The 19,700-nt window shown below is 42.0% G+C and overlaps 1 protein-coding gene across 1 annotated transcript in view; it reads right to left on the bottom strand.

Annotated features, from left to right (window-relative positions):
* Nucleotides 1-6,946: 6,946 nt before the first annotated feature.
* LOC145406287 (uncharacterized) overlaps nt 6,947-19,700 on the bottom strand; it is a 109,192-nt gene continuing 96,438 nt past the window's right edge. The window contains exon 2 of the mRNA XM_080277446.1: nt 6,947-9,025. Within this exon, the coding sequence (XP_080133572.1) occupies nt 7,835-9,025 (1,191 nt within the window). The 3' untranslated portion in view covers nt 6,947-7,834. The remainder of the gene's footprint in view (nt 9,026-19,700) is intronic.

Here is a 19,700-nt window from a genome sequence, read left to right as displayed (position 1 = left end):
CGCCTTATGTTAGCAAGAGTAAAGCAAATAGGCTGGACCATAGCAGTGAAAAGATTGCCTATACAGATAGTTCTAACCCCGTATACAAAGCAGCGTCTTTATGGTTCGAAGTTAACAAGAACAAAATGCGTAGGGTCGCCTATCGTAGGGAAAGAATTAGCGAGATATGAAGCAGACAGTTTTTATCCCCTTGGCTACGTCTGGTGTCGGGAAGAATAAATTCCTTAGGGTGAAATAATGACAAGAGAAGGCTGACATTTTCAGCCCATGTTCGTTTGTCTAGTCTTGTTGTGACCTGACGAAAATGGAAAATGAAAACTACATCGTTGAACTGAAGGGGGTGACTCGCTCTGATAGGCTAAAATCATTCATTGTTATCTAAAATAGAGAACTACAGTCTTGCAGATCATGATGGGAATACAATATCAGCACTGTCTCCTGTGTCTCACTTTCAGCTGAAGGAAATCGTCTGGTGTTAGTCTGACCGGAATACAAGAGCTGTCCCTTGCGTGAGAGTGTTAGAGGGTAAGAGTTAGAGAGTCGGGGATGATATGGGATCAAACCCGCTCGGTCCTCCATTACCGGGGATTGGGTGCCACAGGGATCCTACACGCCTCGTCCTTATCACCCGTGTCTGCTCTTACTCTGCTCCTTTCCATTCTTATTCTGCTCTACGAGTTTCTTCTGCTCTACGTTTTGCTCTTTCATACGTTTATTTTGCTCTTCATGAACCCCTTTTCGTTTTTAGTCTGCTGTTGTTTACCTCCTTTCCATTCTTATTCTGCTTTTACTCTGTCACTTTACAGTCTTATGCTGTTCTTACTTAGCCCCTTTTAGTTCTAATTGTGTTCCAGCATAGCTCCTTTCTGTTCAAGTTTCTCTGTTATCTGCTCTCATTCTCCTTTTCAATGGTCTCTTTCTGCTGATATTCCACTCTGCTCTGTCAGTTCTTACATTTTTTCTCTTCTTACTCCCTTTCCTTACTTTTTTTTTTTATTTTGTATTTGTCTGTTTATATTCTGTTTGTCTTAATTCTTCCTCTTTTCTCACTTACTCAGCTCCTTTCTGCACTAACTCCATCTGCTCATATTCTGCTCTGGGAGAGGTCTCAAGCTTACCCAGTGCTCCATTTAACCAGGACTGGGTACCACTGAGAAGTTCCACTCTTCGTCTTTCATATCTTTCATCTTCTTTCAAGTCTTACCCTGCTTCCTTCCCCTCGTAGTCCATCCTTATCCCCTCTTATTCTGAATTAATTTGGCCTCTTTCCGTGCTCCTACTGCTCTTTCCTGCTCTTCTTCGGGTTTGTCTGCTCTAACTCTGATTTCCACTGTCATTGTGTTCGTGTCTGTTCATGTTCGGCCTTTGTCCTCTCTTTCTCTGCCCCTTTCTTCTTCTTTTTTTCATCTTTCTGCTTTTCCTCTGCTCCTGTCAGCTCTCAGTCCGCTTTTGTCTGCTGCTCTCTGCTCTTATTCAGCTCCTTTCCGCTTCTACTCTGCTGTGGGAGTGGGATGATGTCTGTTAGGTTTTCGGTTATCACTAAGAAGCTGCACATCATAGCTTTCTCACCCTATTTTTTTTTAATGTTCGTGTCTGTTCTTCCTCTTAACCCGCTCATAATCTGCGTCTTTCTGCCCTTACTCTGTTCTTCTCTGTTTATATTCCGATTGCATCCCCTCTTGTTCTTCTTATCCCCTGTTTCTGTCTGCTTTTTTCCTGCTATTGTTTGCTCTTACTCTGCTTTGGGAGTGGGCTAAAACTCAAGCCATTACCGGGGATTGAGGAGCACTTGGAATTTGCACTTCTTGTCTTTCATGTCTTTCTCTGGTCTGACATCCTTTAGTTTGTTTTCATCTGAAGAAACTGGTCCACCTCTACTACCAAAATTCTAAGTCGTAGTTACTTGATACAGGATGAGTTTGAGTCGTGAGGTAGGAATGAGTCTCCTTGGTTACTGGTTAAATGAGCTTTCCAGTCTAGCTACACTTGGCCATAATCCGAGCTGAATGGGGTTGTGGATCCTTATGAGATGAAAATTAATCTGCTCATATACACTTTTTCTCTGCACTTATCCATGTCCCTTCTGCTTATTGTTTGTTCCTGCTTGTTTTTATTCTGCTCCTCTCTGCTCTACATTGCCCTTTTTCCCCTCTAACTCTTGTGATACTTGCTTTTATCTCCTGTTATCCTTATTTTCTCTCTTTGTTTCTTTCTGCTTTTACCGTGAACCTGTCTGCTCATATTCTACTTCTGTCTGCCCTTGTAATAATTCTACTTTTAATTCTTCTCCTGTCTGCTCTTAGTTCTTGTCTCTTTTCTCTTATTGCGTTCCTGTTTGTCCATATTCTTTCCTTCTTGCTCTTATTCTAGTTCCTCTCTTATTCTTTTTTTGTCAGCATTTATTCTCTTCATCTCTGCTCTTACACTGCCCCTGTCAGCTCTTACTCTGCCCTTATATTCTGTTTTCTCTTACATACGCTTCTGTCAGCTCTCACTCTTTTCCTATCTGCTCTTTCTCTGTCCCTGTCAACTCTTCCTACATTCCTCTCTGCTCCTTCTTTGCCCCTGTCAACTCTTACTTTTTCCTTTCCGCTCTTTCTCTGTCCGTGTCAACTCTTACTGTGCTTCTTCTTCCTCTTAACTTCTGTTCTCTCTTGCTCTGTTCATGTCTGCTCTTACACCTTCTCTACTCCTTTCTGCTCTAAGTCTTCTTTTTCTTTTACTCTGCTCACGTCTGCCCTTATCCTCTTCCTTTCAGCTCTTATCTGCTTCTGTCAGCTCTCAGTCTGCATGTATCTGCTCTTACTCATCTCCTGTCAGCTTTTAATTTTTTCTCTTACCCGCCTCTAGTTACTCCTATTTTTTTTTTCTCTTACTTTGCTTTTGTTAACTCTTATTCTACTTCCGGCAGCTCTTACATTGTTCCTGTCTGTCTGTCTATTGCCACACGCCTTAATCCTGTAAGGGGTGGCCACAAACAAATCGCCTCCACGTCGCCCTGTCCCTGGTGATTTCATTGCCCTGCTCCCAGTTCACACACCCCTCTCTCATATACCTCTCCACTCCATCCCTCCATCTCATCCTTGGCCTCCCGCTCCTACCTGCTCAAATTCTGATTCCGTCTGGTCCTAATCTTTTCACTTATTCTCTTCTACCTTGGCCTCTTTCTGTTCTTATTCTGTTGCTGTCACCTCCAACTCTTCTACTGTTCTCTTACTCTGCTCCTGTCGACTCTACTGTGTTCTCTCAGCTTTTTTATCTTATTTTAATGTTCGCTTTTACTATGCTTCTGTAAGCGCTTCCTCTGCTGTTAGTTTTTATTCTACTTCTTCTGTTACTGTGCTCCTGTCGGGTCTACCTCTGCTTCTGTTCACTTTTACCCTTCTTACCTGGCGTCTGTCTCTGCTCCTGCCTGTTGTTGCTTTGCTCCTGTCTGCTCTTATTCTGTTTGTCAGTTTTTACCCTTAGTTAGCTCTTGTCTGCTCTTAATCTACCCCTGTCAACTCTTTTTTTCATCTTTCAACTCTTACTCTCTTCGTTACTTTTTTTTTTTTTCTGCGTCTGTAACCTTTATCCTTTTCTCTCTTGCTTTTCACCTGCAAATTCTACTGCTAATTCGGTTTGTTCTTTGCGGTATCATTCTTTGTTTTTGTCTGCTCCTTCTCTTCTCCTGTCAGCTTTTACTCTGCTACTGTCTGTTTATATTCTGCTTCTGATCGCCCTTGCTCTGCTCCTGTCGGTTTTAATTCTGCTCCTGTCAGCTCTTTCCTCTGCTCCTGTCAGCCCTTTCCTCTGCTCCTGTCAGCTCTTTCCTTTGCTCCTGTCAGCTCTTTCCTCTGCTCCTGCCAGCTCTTTCCTTTGCTCCTGTTAGCTCTTTCCTCTGCTCCTTTCAGCTCTTTCCTCTGCTCCTGTCAGCTTTTTCCTCTGTTAATTTTTTCACTCTTTCCGTGGTCCTACCAGCCCTCCCATTGCTCCCGCCAGCCTTAGAGTCATAGTTTTCAAGCAGAGAAAGGAAATGTGTAGACGATCCCCAATTATTTAAGAGAATTTCTGATGTGATGATGGCAGCATGTGTGGCCTTTCCGTATTGTTGACGGCTACACTGTTATATGGGATGTAGGTTGATCTCATGTATTAGTTACAGGTGTTCTATAATGAGCTTGAGGACTTACAGCTTGCTTATATCTTTACGCACACGTATTTTCAAGACGTGGCCCTAACTCTGTACCTTACTGGCAGTCCTACTTCTTCTCTTTGTACCTTCTCTGTCTCTAGTTTCGTCTTAACCCTTGGGGCTAAGATACAAATAAATGTGTGTGTGTGTGTGTGTGTGTGTGTGTGTGTGTGTGTGTGTGTGTGTGTGTGTGTGTGTGTGTGTGTAAATTGGGAGTGTGCCGTCCTATCTCGACTACCTCATTTCTTTGGGGGAAGCACCTAGGTATATAGACAGATAGATAGATAGATAGATAGATAGATAGTTTCGTCAGCATCGTATCTGAAAAAAAAATCCCAATGGACGAGAGTTGCAAATAAAAGCTGAACAAATGGAAGCCCACATCAAGCTCCGTTCAGTTCGATATGACTGGGTACATTACGTTTGCAAGATCGGTGGCCATGTACAGGAAAAGACAGACTGAGGAAAGCAGTTCCAAAGTTGATCATTTGTGTACATGAAATACCGAGAGTACAGGTTAACTCTTACATTAGCAAGTTGGTAAGGAAAACGGTGATCATCATCATCATCATCATCATCATCATCATGAAGCTCATTGCTCAAGAAAGACCTCCTCTGAACTTTCACCATGACAATCTCTAGAATGCTTTGGCAGCAAACTTCTTTATCTTATCTTCATACCTCTCGTCTAGACTTTATCTGTTGCACTGCTATCTCCTGGAGTCCAATCAATCAGTTATATAAAGCAGATTTGTGCCTATTGACAGCAGGAGCGTTATTAAGGGAAGCAATCACTATGGGTCTTAGATCTAAGGGAGGTTGTTCTACGACCTCCACCTCCCCTCTTACTCTATTAGTTATTCGCTCTTCTATAATTTTTTTTTCCACTTCCATTGTTCCTCTGTTTCTGTAATGTCTCTGACCTTAATTTGCTTACTCAGATCGCTCTCTTCTATTGCACAGAAATATTCTTAGCATTTTTCTCTCCATTACTCTCTGCCTTCCCATACGTTTATTCTCCAATGATTTGTTTTCCAGGTTTCATATCCATAGATCGTCCATGGGATTACAGTTACTATATATTTTGTCCTTCACACATAATGGTTGACGTCTTATATCTGCTTGTTTACCTAATTTTTTTCATCCAATAATAGCACGTCTTTACAATTCGTGTTCGTGACCCTCGCTTAATTAAATAAGCTAAACACCTGCACTTCTCAATTTCTTCAAAAGTTCATCATCTACTTTTATGACATAACTGTGTCTATCATATTACTTTAGAATTGTTTCTTTTCATCTTTAGACCAAGATTAAAACTGTACAAGTCATGTAGCATCTTTTTTTTAATTCACCAGTATCTAAAGCTTTGGCAATGGCATCTGCAATTTTTCGTCTTCTCTGTTTACATTTATTCCGTTTTTACTGAGAATACTTCCAAAATATGCTATAAACCTGCATCACCCACTCCTCCACTTTCTCAGTTATTACCAGTATTTTGTCTGTGTCTTTACCAATACCGGTACGTAACTCTGCTGCAATAACACTGCACAGATACTTAAAGTGATTACGAGGAAAACATCATTTGCAGAGAGAGAGAGAGAGAGAGAGAGAGAGAGAGACGGGGGGGATGGGGGAGAATAACTAAAACACATTCTTCGTCTTTGTGAATTTTCTTATTTACATGAGAAACAGCACAACAATATACAGACTTACTCCAGACACTGACAGGTACATAGCTTAATAGTAATTCATTATATTATGCATAGATGCCTAATACCAGATATACTGTATAGGTAGTCTATCATTTATAATAATATATTTATTGATTCGTTTAACAAAAAGTAACGGATACACTAAAATTCGTTCTGTTTTGATTTACAGGAAACATAAACTTAAAACAGTTGGTTATGAAGCCACTGTCCGCATGAACGTCTTAAACAATGGTTAATATACACAGATATGCTGACCTAAAGGAATGGACCACTATGCAGGGAGATAACATACATTCGTTCCAACACTGTTCCTACAAGACACTGTTCCATTGATAAAGTAATATCCTTTCAGTGTTAATGGGCTATAGTACATTTAATTTTAACTTCCAGACAACTAAAAACGGGCTATGAGTACAATGAATCCTGTACAAGGCAGACATGAGGGAAAGTTTTACAGACCTTCCTCGTCTGTGCAGCATAATTTAGCTATTTTTAACCATTATGCTAAAATATATAGAAGCTGTTGATTTTTAAAGCAAATTATATGCTGTATGTTACAGCTTCTCAAACCAAATTCCCTTTATCAATCATGATGCCATCGGAACATCAACAGACCGAAACTGAAGTTTGTACTGAACGATGAGGTTATCAACATTCGTTTCATATCTTGGGGTTAAAGCTAATGGTTTTATTTTTTTACTAGATTTTTGATACTGTGATTGGCGTTAATGTTTTTATCCAAATGAAGCAGGAAAAGCATCATATTGCTGTATATGAATCAGTGTGAACAAGTAACTCACACTTGTTTGCTGTCACCACTGATGACTCAATACATAAACCACCTGATTGAAACTTTGGTCTCCCGCCTTCATGAAGTATGACGTAATTGTAGTAAAATCTGAACTTTATTATGGATGTTCTAAGGTTATCACATGTAAAGTAAGATAACTTCTCCTGAAATTACACAGTATATATATATATATATATATATATATATATATATATATATATATATATATATATATATATATATATATATATATATATATATATATATATATATATAAGCGGAACAGTAGTACAGTAATTTTAGATGACACTGTCACTCACATGACTCAACCTGCACCCACACCAACTGTATCTACGTAGAAAACTAAAATTAACTAAATAAACAAACTTTGGCTTTGCTCACTAATCTCTCAAAGTAAAGCGTATCTGGTTCAAAACACACAGATATACAAATTGGCCGCTAAGCTACTGATGACTTCCCGGTAACAAGGTGTCGTTAATCTAATGAAGAGTTTGGCTTTATTAGCAGATTCTTACACGTTACCACCATGTTCATTCATCACCTAATTTTTACAGACTTGATAAGCAAAAACGAGAATGAATCACAATGAAAGGAAGCGACGGTAGTATTGTACTCACTTGTCACTTCGCTGTAGCAAGTTCAGAGTTACTTGTTTATTTACATTAACTTAATCTTATGACACACACACACACACACACACACACACACACACACACCTGCCTGCCTCCTACACAAATCTTTAAATATACGTATCTGTTACGTACTTGTGGATATTCTACACACACACACACACACACACACACACACACACACGTCATAATGCTTGCCACACATCTCTGCTACAACTACACACCTGACTTAGTGGACTAGACATGGAACACTGACTGACTAGAGTATATGGGTCAGGGCGGAAAAGTGTCGAATTTCGAGGGTGAGGATAAAGGAAGGGAGTTTATAATAGAGTCTGGCTAAATATAGAACTGGTGAAGGGAAAAAAATAATGAGAGAAATGCTGTGGGTGTCCAAAGAGATTGGAGAGTGTGATGGGAGGAGAGGGAGTGGAAACACACACACGGACACACACTACTGGTGACGCAGGTAAATTTGGCAACATGAGGGTGTGTCGGGGCGGGGATATCAACCTTCCTTGGGGCGGGGCGGGTCGTCACGGGGTGGGTCGGGGCGGGGGTCGTGAAGGGGTGGAGGGGCGGGGCGGGGCTGGTCTGGGGAGGGTGGGGCGGGGTCGGAGTCCTTGTGGGTGTCGATGGCGCGGTATATCTGCGTGAGGTGCCTGAAGATATACTGAGGCCCCAGACCCTCCCTGCTACTGCTACCGCTGCTGCTGCGGCTGCCAGGGCGCCGCTCCGCACTGTCCTCATCACTGGTGTCCGCAGGGTCAGGGTGCGGCCTGCCAGGGGGATGGAATGCAGACACGCGGTCGTCACCGCCGTGAAGGCTACCAACCTGGGTGGGGGCTGGGGCCGGAGGTGGATCGTCACGGGGCGGGCGGGGCTCTGGCAGGGGCGAGGAAGAACGGGGCTTAGTGGAGGCCAGGGCAGGGTGAGTTGGGGCAAGGGCTGGGTGCAACGCAGCCAGCGGATTATCTTTGGCCTGCAGCGCTTGCGTGGCTGCCATGGTCCGTAGCTGTCCAGCCAGACGCAGGTCCAGCAGCAGGCGGTATGGGTCAAGCGGTGTGGGTGGCGGATGTGCGGCCAACGGCACCTGTGGCCGCAGAAGGGCAGCACGGGCGGACCAGGGGGCCAAGTCAGGCGGCGGGGGCACCGACCCGGGCAGGAAAGGTGCCTGCATAAGGAACGGGGCAGGCAGGGCCTCAGGAGGGTGCTTGTCCTCACGACTTTCCTCCATCCTCGCCCTCTTGCCACCACCGGACTCGTCTTCACTCGAGCTGAGTGCTGACACGTCTGAGAATAGAGAGCGCTTCACGCCCTTGTCTTGGGGTAATGGAGGAGCCGCCGCCCGCTGTGAGGCCGCCAGGTCCAGCGGTGGAGGCATTACGGTGGGCGGCAGGGATGGAGGTGGGGGTGGCGCCCCCTTGGCCAGGAGAGCGGCGCGGATGTGCTGCTGCAGCGTCTGATCGGGAGGCAGGCCTGGCGTGCCGGCGCGAGGCGCCATACGACGTAGTAGGTCACTGAAGAAGTTGCCGGGGAAGGGTGAGGACATGTTGAAGAGGTAGGGAGGCGTGGCGGACACCAGCTGGGACACAAACTGGAATGTATTGAAATTGTGGAGGTGGCGGGGTGGGGCGGGGCCGGGGCCGCCCACCTCACTTGACCCACGCCCCGTCACGTTCGTCTCAGGCGTGGCCATCTGGGGAAGAAACATTCGTGGATTAATATTAAGCGTACTACTGACTACCCAACATCATAATTTTAGGTATTGCTGCCACAATCAGATATAACTGAATTTCCCATTGTCACGTGTTCTTTGGGTGTAACCTATTCTTCATCTCTTAGGAGGCTTTGTAGCACCTGTTCTTTAGCAGTTTATGTTTCATATTACACGTAGTATACACATACACATTATATGTCTGTCTATCTGTCTACCTAGAGAGAGAGAGAGAGAGAGATCTGTCTATATCTAGATCTATCTATCTATCTATCTAAATCTATCCATCTATCTATCTATCTATCTATCTATATATACTGTGTGTGTGTATATATATATATATATATATATATATATATATATATATATATATATATATATATATATATATATATATATATATCAGACTCATATAGACATAACTTGCATCACAAACATGCAGAGGATTTTGTACAAACGCCAACACTTACGTAATCTCCAGTCACTGAGAATACGATCCTAAAGCAGAAATCCTCTTTGTTTCGAATACATTACACAAACATTACAATACACTATACTGTACATTGTTCAGCACCATTACATCACTGCTTCGCCTACAACATATACCAAAGCCAAATCCATCTGACATTGTTTCATTAACCATCATCATCATCAGCCTGAGACTTCATGGCAACGGGCAGTTCCATCGTTCTCAACTCTGACCTATTGGCCCTTAATCTGCTACATCCTATCCCAGGAACCCTGTGAATTCATCTCGCCATATTTTTTTCTGTCTGTATCTTCCTCTCGCTCCATCTCTGGGATGCCGGTCGAACACCTGACGTTTGTCTGTTTTTCTCTGCGAAAATCATAACCTGCCCGTATCCACACCTCAGTTATGTTTGTGCTGATTATAATCCTCCATTTTCGCCCGTAGAACTCTCCACAAAATGTCTATTATACTGTGTTTAACTCTCCGCACTAACACCATTGTCACTCTTCCTTATCTATTATCCTAAATCTGCACTGAGATACTGTTTATGAACATCACACATTATGGACTTCAGCCTAGAACTAAAGTATGTAACATGTAACAGTATGCCCAAGTCTAACTTTTCTGTACAAGACAGTAAACCCAATACGTCGTTACTCTGTTACTGACACGCATAGCTAACTATGGAGGCTTATAATTTTGAGAGCTTATAGCCCTTGGTTCCTTCTTCCTTGCAATACAAAATAATATTTAAAAATTCTCATGAGCACAGGAAACTCACCGGCACCTCTCGCTTAGTAGTATAATTTCTCTCATGTCTACATAGTTGCACGTAAAAGAGAGAAGGCAAACTTCCACTATGCAGAAACAATAAACTGATTAGGAAGAGATGCAAAGGAGGCTCCTGTGCCCACAAGAGTACAACGTGATATCTTTTAAGGATGGCTTCACCTACTGTCATGAATTTACCTATATCATGGGGAAAAAATGAGTATAATGACATAAATACCTTAAGCACGATGGGACCGAGCCAAGGTTCACGAGGCCATACATGAAAGGGAAACTTACCTCTATCTTTTTCTAATGTAATGTACTAATTTCTCAGTGCTGTGAAACCAAGTATGTAGCTAGAACATTACTACGAGTCCATGCCAAAGTTGCAATAGGTATAATCACTTTCTTATGGCTGCATGTGACTACAGAAGAACTTTATAATCATCGACATTGTTATTGATCCCCACTTATTACCGTAGACGGAGATCTTTGTTTCCGTTATAATTTATTATTATTATTATTATTATTATTCCGTCATTTTTTGCCGCCAATTTTCATCATATTTATTGAGGATATACAGCATCATGACCCTATTACACTGACCCAGTTTCAGTGACCTTGACCTTCTTTTCAAGGTCACAGGTCCAAATATGCCCAGGAGTCATGAATTTTTAACATTAGTTATCTCCAGAACTATTATAGACACGTTAACATTGAAATAAATCATGTGATAACACTAATTTCCAAACATTTGTATGGAAAAAACTTGAACGTCCGTGACATTATGAAATTAGGGACACCCCATTTTGGAACAGTTTTCAATTGCTCCTCCAAACAGGAAAAATCAAATCATAGATGAGGCACTTTTTGGCACTAGAGGTTTTGACTAGTTCTGGACCAGGTCTGTATACTTTTTGGTGGCAGTTTGACCAACGGTTTGTGAGTTATTAAGAAAAACAATATTTTCGTAAGTGGAGATCAGGAACTGTCTCTGATTGTCATTATTATTATTTTTTTTTTATTATTATTATTATTATCATCATCATCGTTATGATTAATGTTGTTGTTGTTGATGTTGTTGTTGTTGTTGTTGCAAATTGTAGCATAATACCAACTAAAATTTTTGCAATAAAATGGCATTGCCAAGAGGGAAGGGAATATCGAAAATAGGATGAAGTGGTGACAGTGTCAGTTGTGATAAAGGTTGTGATGTCAACAGAAATTTTGATTATTAAAATGAAGCCTGTGTTATATCCTCAATGTGCCGATGTTGGTATTAACTGAAAAACTGGTAGGGGACGTACTGATAGCCATGAAATAGATGCAATATAACTGTCCTTACAGAGGACGGAGTTAACAAGTACTTCTCTAACATGTCAACAGAGAGAGAGAGAGAGAGAGAGAGAGAGAGGTGTTTTAATCGTCGTCAAAGGGGCAATGGTGGTTGTTTTAATTCTTTTACGACGATATGTCAATCTTGAGCTCTGGAAATTTTGTGTGGCGTTAACAAGAGGAAACTATCTAAGACTTCTATCGTCATCACGGTATTAGGCTACCTACGTGACTGCAACGACACTATAAACGTTTATCGCATCATCAAATACACACTCATATGCGTGTTTTTATTTGATACAGGTTTATTGTTTATTTAACGCTCGTAGGTGCAAGCAGCTGGTCACCCTTTCGGAAAACGTCTTGGCTAAGTAACGTAACTCTCGGCCCTTACGCACCTTAAGAAGTAAAATCAATAACGGATGCAATGATGGATGGATGCGTTTTTGCTCAGTAAGACACTGTTAAAAACTGAGAATAGGGATGGCGTAGAATCGGGATTTTTGCCGAGGAAGACACTGCTAAAAATTGAAAATAAGAATAACGTGGAATCGATCCCTGAAATACCTCCCGCTGAACCCACCATAATAAACAAACAAAAGGAATACAACCATTGCTGTGATCTTTATGTAACGTAGTAGATGATAGTTTATGAAATTATATCTGGGTGCAAAGGCGATGGTTGGTAGTATGGTTAGTGGTGGCGAGGGGAATTTCTGCTAGATAAAATTGGTGATAACATGGATAGACTAAGAAGGCCGCATAGTACCGCTTCGAGGTATTTGCGACTGTAGTTAGGTTAGGTTAAGTTATTTTAGATTATGTTGTGCGCGTTGGATTATGTTGCTTCAATTTAGGATAGACTTGGTTGAGGGAATCAGATTAGATTAAGTTATGTAGGAACATTAGCTTAAGTTTGGTTGCAAGTGTTAGTTTTGTTTATGAGTTAAATTAGGTTTAAGTTAGAATTGGTTAGGTTAGGTTAGGTTAGGGTTGTTTAGGCTTGGTTTAATTTGGTCAGGCTAGGTTAGGTTAGGTTAGGCTAGGTTAGAGTTTGTGATGCTAGGTTAGATTTTATTGGATTAGTTTAGGATGGGTTAGGTTAGGCTAGTCAGTGTCGACCCTATATTGATTGCTGCTCTATGTGTAATACTTGATTTCAGTTCGTGTGATTTTGTTAGCCAGTGAAAATTGTTAACCCTTCTTCTACCAGAGATTTTCAGCCCCTTCAGTCCGAGGATCCTTTTAACGGAGGAAAAAATCGCATTAGTAGCAAAGAAAGTAACAAATAATTAAACTGAAATATATTGAAAGTCCATGCTACTGAAGGGCATATGTAAGTTAATCATGAAGTGTTAGTAGTAAATCTTTTAGTTTCTGCTGAATGGACGTTGATTTTTACGTAACTTTTGCTTTCTCCAAACTATATTATTCATGACAGGAGTGATTCGTTATATGAAGGTGTTAATGAAGGTTATATACAACCCTCCCACTGCCAAATGTCCCCATCCTAAGCAAAATACAATCGCCTGGTTCAGCAAGAGCTCGAGATGTCGACATAGTGAAGCAATTAAGTACACTTTCATATTATACATTATGTTCTTGCTCCCATTTGGCGACGATGATGGTTAGGAGAGGCTTTTCGGAGTTTAAGGATTAGATAAGGTCAGTGTTAACGTGTATAGTACGAGAAATCTTTCCTAAGCTGGATTACTTCGCCTGTTAGCAAGAAGAATAAGAATGACACTCTTCCAGTCCACTCTACGCTCTTCAGAATGAGGGTTTCTTGTACATATCACCCATCCTAGCGCTACTCAATTATAATTATTTAACTTAGGAAAAATCACCAAGTAAAGAAAGGTTTGATCAAGCCTATAATTAACCTCTCCAGTTAGAAAAGTCTCCCATCATATCAGTACAGTCTCTCATCAGTGCAATACAGTCTTACCAGTGCAGTACAGTCTCACCAGTGCAATACAGTCTCTCATCAGTGCAGTACAGTCTTACCAGTGCAATACAGTCTCACCAGTGCAATACAGTCTCTCATCAGTGCAATACAGTCTCTCATCAGTGCAATACAGTCTTTCATCAGTGCAATACAGTCTTACCAGTGCAATACAGTCTCACCAGTGCAATACGGTCTCTCATTTGTGCAATACAGTCTCTCATCAGTGCAATAGTTTCTCATCAGTGTAATATCTCTCACCAGTGCAATACAGTCTCTCACCAGTGCAATACAGTCTCTCATCAGTGCAATACAGTCTCTCATCAGCGCAATACAGTCTCTCATCAGTGCAATACAGTCACTAGTGCAATAGTCTCTTATCAGCGCAATACAGTCTCTCATCAGTGCAATACAGTCTCTCATCAGTGCAATACAGTCTCTCATCAGTGCAATACAGTCTCTCATCAGTGCAATACTGTCTAAACAGTGCAATACAGTCTCTCGTCAGTGCAATGCAGTCTCTCATCCGTGCAATTGTCCCTCATCAGTGCAATACAGTCTCTCATCAGTCCAACAGTCTCATCAGTGCAATACAGTCTCATCAGTGCAATACAGTCTCTCATCAGTGCAATACAGTCTCTCACCAGTGCAATACAGTCTCTCATCAGTGCAATACAGTCTCTCACCAGTGCAATACAGTCTCACCAGTGCAATACAGTCTCTTATCAGTGCAATACAGTCTCTCACCAGTGCAATACAATCTCTCATCAGTGCAATACAGTCTCTCACCAGTGCAATACAGTCTCATCAGTGCAATACAGTCTCTCACCAGTGCAATTCAGTCTCACCAGTGCAATACAGTCTCTCGTCAGTGCAATACAGTCTCTCATCAGTGCAATACAGTCTCTCACCAGTGCAATACAGTCTCTCATCAGTGCAATACAGTCTCTCACAGTCTCTCATCAGTGCAATACAGTCTCTCATCAGTGCAATACAGTCTCTCATCAGTGTAATACAGTCTCATCAGTGCAATACATTCTCTCATCAGCGCAATAAAGTCTCTCATCAGTGCAATAGTTTCTCATCAGTGTAATATCTCTCACCAGTGCAATACAGTCTCTCACCAGTGCAATACAGTCTCTCATCAGTGCAATACAGTCTCTCACCAGTGCAATACAGTCTCTCATCAGTGCAATACAGTCACTCATCAGTGCAATAGTTTCTCATCAGTGTAATATCTCTCACCAGTGCAATACAGTCTCTCACCAGTGCAATACAGTCTCTCATCAGTGCAATACAGTCACTCATCAGTGCAATAGTTTCTCATCAGTGTAATATCTCTCACTAGTGCAATACAGTCTCTCATCAGTGCAATACGGTCTCTCATCAGTGCAATACGGTCTCTCATCAGTGCAATACAGTCTCTTATCAGTCTAATACAGTCTCATCAGTGCAATACAGTCTCTCATCAGTGCAATACAGTCTCTCATCAGTGCAATACAGTCTCTCATCAGCGCAATACAAAGTCTCACCAATGCAATACAGTCTCTCATCAGTGCAATAGTCTCATCAGTACAATACAGTCTCTAATCAATGCAACAGTCTCTCACCTGTGCAATACAGTCTCTCACCTGTGCAATACAGTCTCTCATCAGTGCAATACAGTCTAAACAGTGCAATACAGGCTCTCGTCAGTGCAATACAGTCTCTCATCAGTGCAATACAGTCTCTCATCAGTGCAATACAGTCTCATCAGTGCAATACAGTCTCTCATCAGTGCAATACAGTCTCTCATCAGTGCAGTAGTCTCATCAGTATAATACAGTCTCATCAGTACAATACAATCTCTAATCAATGCAACAGTCTCTCACCTGTGCAATACAGTCTCTCACCTGTGCAATACAGTCTCTCATCAGTGCAATACAGTCTCTCATCAATGCAATACAGTCTCTCATCCGTGCAATACAGTCTCTCATCAGTGCAATACAGTCTTATCCAAGTAAATCATCTGCTGGAAGAAAGAAATACAAGTCTCTCACACCTGGAACATTTGTTAGCAGAGCACAGGGACAAGTATCTTTCTATCTATTGCCAGACGCCCTAATCCCGCAAGCGGTGGCCACAAACAAATCGCCTCCATGTCGCCCTGTCCCCCGCCATGTCACTGCCCTGCTCCCAGCTCACACCCCTCTCTCTCATATACCTCTCCACTCCATCCCTTCATCTCATCATTGGCCTCCACCTCCCTCTCCCCCCCTCCACCTCACTCACATACACTCCTCGTCAGCCTCTCGCTCTCCATCAAGTAAATGAAGTGAAATAAGCTCTCTGACCAAACTTTTGTCCCCGACTGTACATTGCGTGGTGATATTTGGCCGTCTTCTCACTGGCTTGGGGAATTTCGCATCACCGTTTTCCTGGCGACTTATTACGCATGTTACATCTTCGTATTGACCGGTTGGTTATTAATTCCAATCATTTAGGTAGATATTGAGTGAATTAATACCACTCAAGAGAAAATCAAGGCGGTATGACTCCTAGTGGTACATTTAGGTCACTCTAACGCCCTGGATTCAGTACAGTTAATTGGTGATATCGAAGTGTGGAGAGAGAGAGAGAGAGAGAGAGAGAGAGAGAGAGAGAGAGAGAGAGAGACTTCAGAAAGCTCCTTACAACCTCTTCCTAGTACGTGGCAGGTCGTCCTTCATGATTCGGATAACTCTAGTACCGTGTTCCAAGGCCACATAGTTTTGTTAAGCTGGGCGAGAGCTATAAGAACCTGATAGTGTTTTGTCACCATGGACCCTCTCTTGGTGAAAAACTTTAAATATATTACTGCCTCGAATGCCAGACAATTTTACTAAGCTGAGAGTATGTCATAGGCGTCCATCAACACGCTCATCGTCGGGAAAGTTCTTGTTTTCTATTCCAACTAACACCAGACTTGTATTTTTAAGTCGACTGAGGTTTTCTGTCACTATGTAAACCGTGATGACATAACCAACTCTGAATAATCATAAAGACGGTGGTCATGTGGTAGAGTGTTGGACTGCAGATCGAGCGGACGAGATATCGATTCCAAGCAGGGGTAGAGAACAGTTTTGTTATTATAGATTTGGTTAAAGTGATATTAATTCAACAAAACCCACAGACTTGCCTTAAAACACGATAGTACACTCACATTGGTCCTTAGCAAGACAGCCCTAATATGTATCTAGGATGGACGATGGTAATATCAGTGCCTAGGTGGCGGCATGTGAAGGTGTATACGCCATCTATTGCGCGTAGGCAGAGCGCTGGGCCTCAGGAACGGACTGCGCAGTTATCAGTTCCCAGAGTCGGATATACATAAATAAAAATGGTAAATACGTAAACTGCTAAAGCTGAAGTCCTAGAGAGGCAGGTGAGCTCTCTCTCTCTCTCTCTCTCTCTCTCTCTCTCTCTCTCTCTCTCATAATAAATCAGGGGTGTGTTCCATTACATACAGCTAGCGAAAAAAAAAACTGGAGAAGCATGGGAAATGAACTCATGGCCAGCAATGGTTTCTCAGATGATTGAGAGTTAGCGACAGGATGTACTGTACAAGTCAAGAGGATACACAGCCACGCACTATGGGTTCAACATTGAAGTAAGATAGAGTCTGCTGCTTCTGCCTTCGTTCTGAATCCCCCGTAGCGATGCAATATTAATTATGTGTACGTTATTTGAGATTAACATTTGAGGAGGGGAGATTCGGCGACTTCTTTTTCTCTTCTAAATCCATCTGTTGCAAACGCGATCTTTTATTTCTCTCTTTTTAAGGGGGTTACTGCGTACTTAGTAGGAAAAGAAAGTTTAAAAAGTGACCTGTAAAGAGGATTTGATAATTTTTCCATGTCCACCACTGGGCGATTTTTTGTGTGTTTTGAGTACGGCCCAGTTAGTGTTATCAGTATCTATCCCACATTTCCAGCTCCAAATGCCACAACCACGCCCACACCAGCAGACTGAGCCACATTTGATACTGCTACGTGAATTGCTAGTGGGGGCAATATTTACAGACCAGAGTCTAAATCGCTTAGGAAAATGTGCTTGGGAGCCTTCTAAAACCCCAAGTGTAAGGCTCTTGGAACCTGATGACGTATTTATAAGAAGTTTGACGCCTTGGATGGAGTTGTGAGTGGTTATTTAGGCGTTTGACTTCTCTCGAGAGGGCAGTTAAAGGGTTCAGAACTTCCTCTTGCCATATCTTAATCCGACAAAAGCCCATCAAAACCTTTATACAGGTGATAGACGTGACTCTCTCTCTCTCTCTCTCTCTCTCTCTCTCTCTCTCTCTCTCACACACACACACACACACACACACACACACACTTTAGCTAATTTCACTCCTGCAGGCACCAGACACTTAACAGTAAATCCAAAGCGCTTGTTCAGGTGAAAAATACCTCTAAATAAAATCTATCTGTCTATCTATTGCCAGACGCCATAATCCCGTAAGGGGTGGCCATTGACTTTTTTACGGGGAGGGGCACTAACCCTCCACCAACCCACTTGTTGACACGTAGGTAGCACGTACGGTTTGGTTATATGGTTACCACCCAGCGCTGTAAATGGTTTCTTGGCTTACAGGAAACCATTTGGCTTGTCACTCAACGTTAAGCCACCTGTAAAGGAAAGAAAAGCAATATGAAGTGACAGGAAAGATGGGAGAAATAGGAAGAGAGGAGGGCAGGCACAGAAAAAAAAAAAAATGATAAAGGCTATAGGCAGCGCTACATCAAGTGAGTGGATGATGGTCGCTACCACCTACCACCTGATAATAATATACTGCTAATGCTGTGTAGACATGTTTATCGCAAAAATTAGTTAAGATTCATGACTATACGACCTCTGGAGATAAAATTATACGGATTAAAATATAAATAAATCGCCAAGGAAGAGGTGTTAGGGAGCCTTCCGTAATCCCAGGAGCTTACGATGGTGAAATCCGTATTCTCGTAACTTTAATTGGATTTTTTAACCTCTTCCTTAATTATTAATACCTTCCCAAATGAGGTTATAAATTTTGTTCTGCTTCTTGTCTGTCTGTTTGGCTGTTAGCATGAATATGGAAAAAAAAAAAAAAAAAAAAACAATAGATGGAACTGCAACATGTCTGTACAAATGAGTGAAAACTACCAGAGGAACAAGTGACTGCATTTTTGACAAAAAGGGGCAAAGGTGAAAGGGATGAAACACGTGAAAAAGGTGATGGTGCTTTCTTTTATTGGAGTATGCCTTCTCCGAGTGTTTTTCTTTCTGCTTATGATAAATAGTTTTATGTCTGTTTTATTATTGAACGTATGTCCTTATCAGAAGGATATAAATACAAGGAAATATAATGTGTGAAATTCAGAAATCAAACACTAAACAAGAGCTGTATGGAAAGCTTTGTAAACACCTCTTCCTTACCAGCTCATTCCTACATACGGCTGTTTTATCGTTTCATTTACTGGATCGGTATTTATGCAATCTATCTGTAAAAAAATAAATATATAGCATAAAAGAGAAAACCTGGGTGTATTTATTTTAAAAAACCGAGACCAAGGTGTTTGGGAGCCTCCTAAGCCCACTAGCCCCTGAGATTCTGAGAGGGTATATTTTGTGAGTGGGAGCACAGACGTCAGCAGACTCTAATGACGGACAAATGTCTGTCACAGATCGCCTGAACACTGTCATTTCATGCAGCTGAGACACATCTCCATGTATATCCCGCCTCCATTCACTCTTGTTTTTACTCCCTTCCACACACACACACACACACACACACACACACACACACACACAAACACACAAACCATTAGAAAGTTTTCATAAATCTATTTTCACAGCCCAGAGCAAATTACAGGTGAGAGAGTTTGGAAGCAGTGAGGACGCGGGTGTTGGTTCGTCAGACCCGCCAAGCCCCTGACAGATGGACGGACAACGTTCTGCATTACTAAACTCTCCACCCCAAACTTCCCCGCCTATTACCTCGTGTAAATAATTTTGGTTTTTCCTTAATTTGTTCCCGTGTGGTTTGGCCTGTCTGCGTCTCGTGAAACATTTACAGACGCAAGGGAACGACTGATTGTTGGAAAATTTGGGGAACTTTTCCAAGTGTCGGGGGTAAC

This window comes from Coenobita brevimanus, chromosome 70 (genome assembly GCF_032717465.1).
Source record: "Coenobita brevimanus isolate Jiangsu-jjx chromosome 70, ASM3271746v2, whole genome shotgun sequence".
In the NCBI taxonomy this organism is placed as follows: Eukaryota; Metazoa; Arthropoda; class Malacostraca; order Decapoda; family Coenobitidae; genus Coenobita; species Coenobita brevimanus.
Note: the sequence above shows the minus strand (reverse complement) of the source record. Positions and strands in the feature narration are given on the sequence as shown.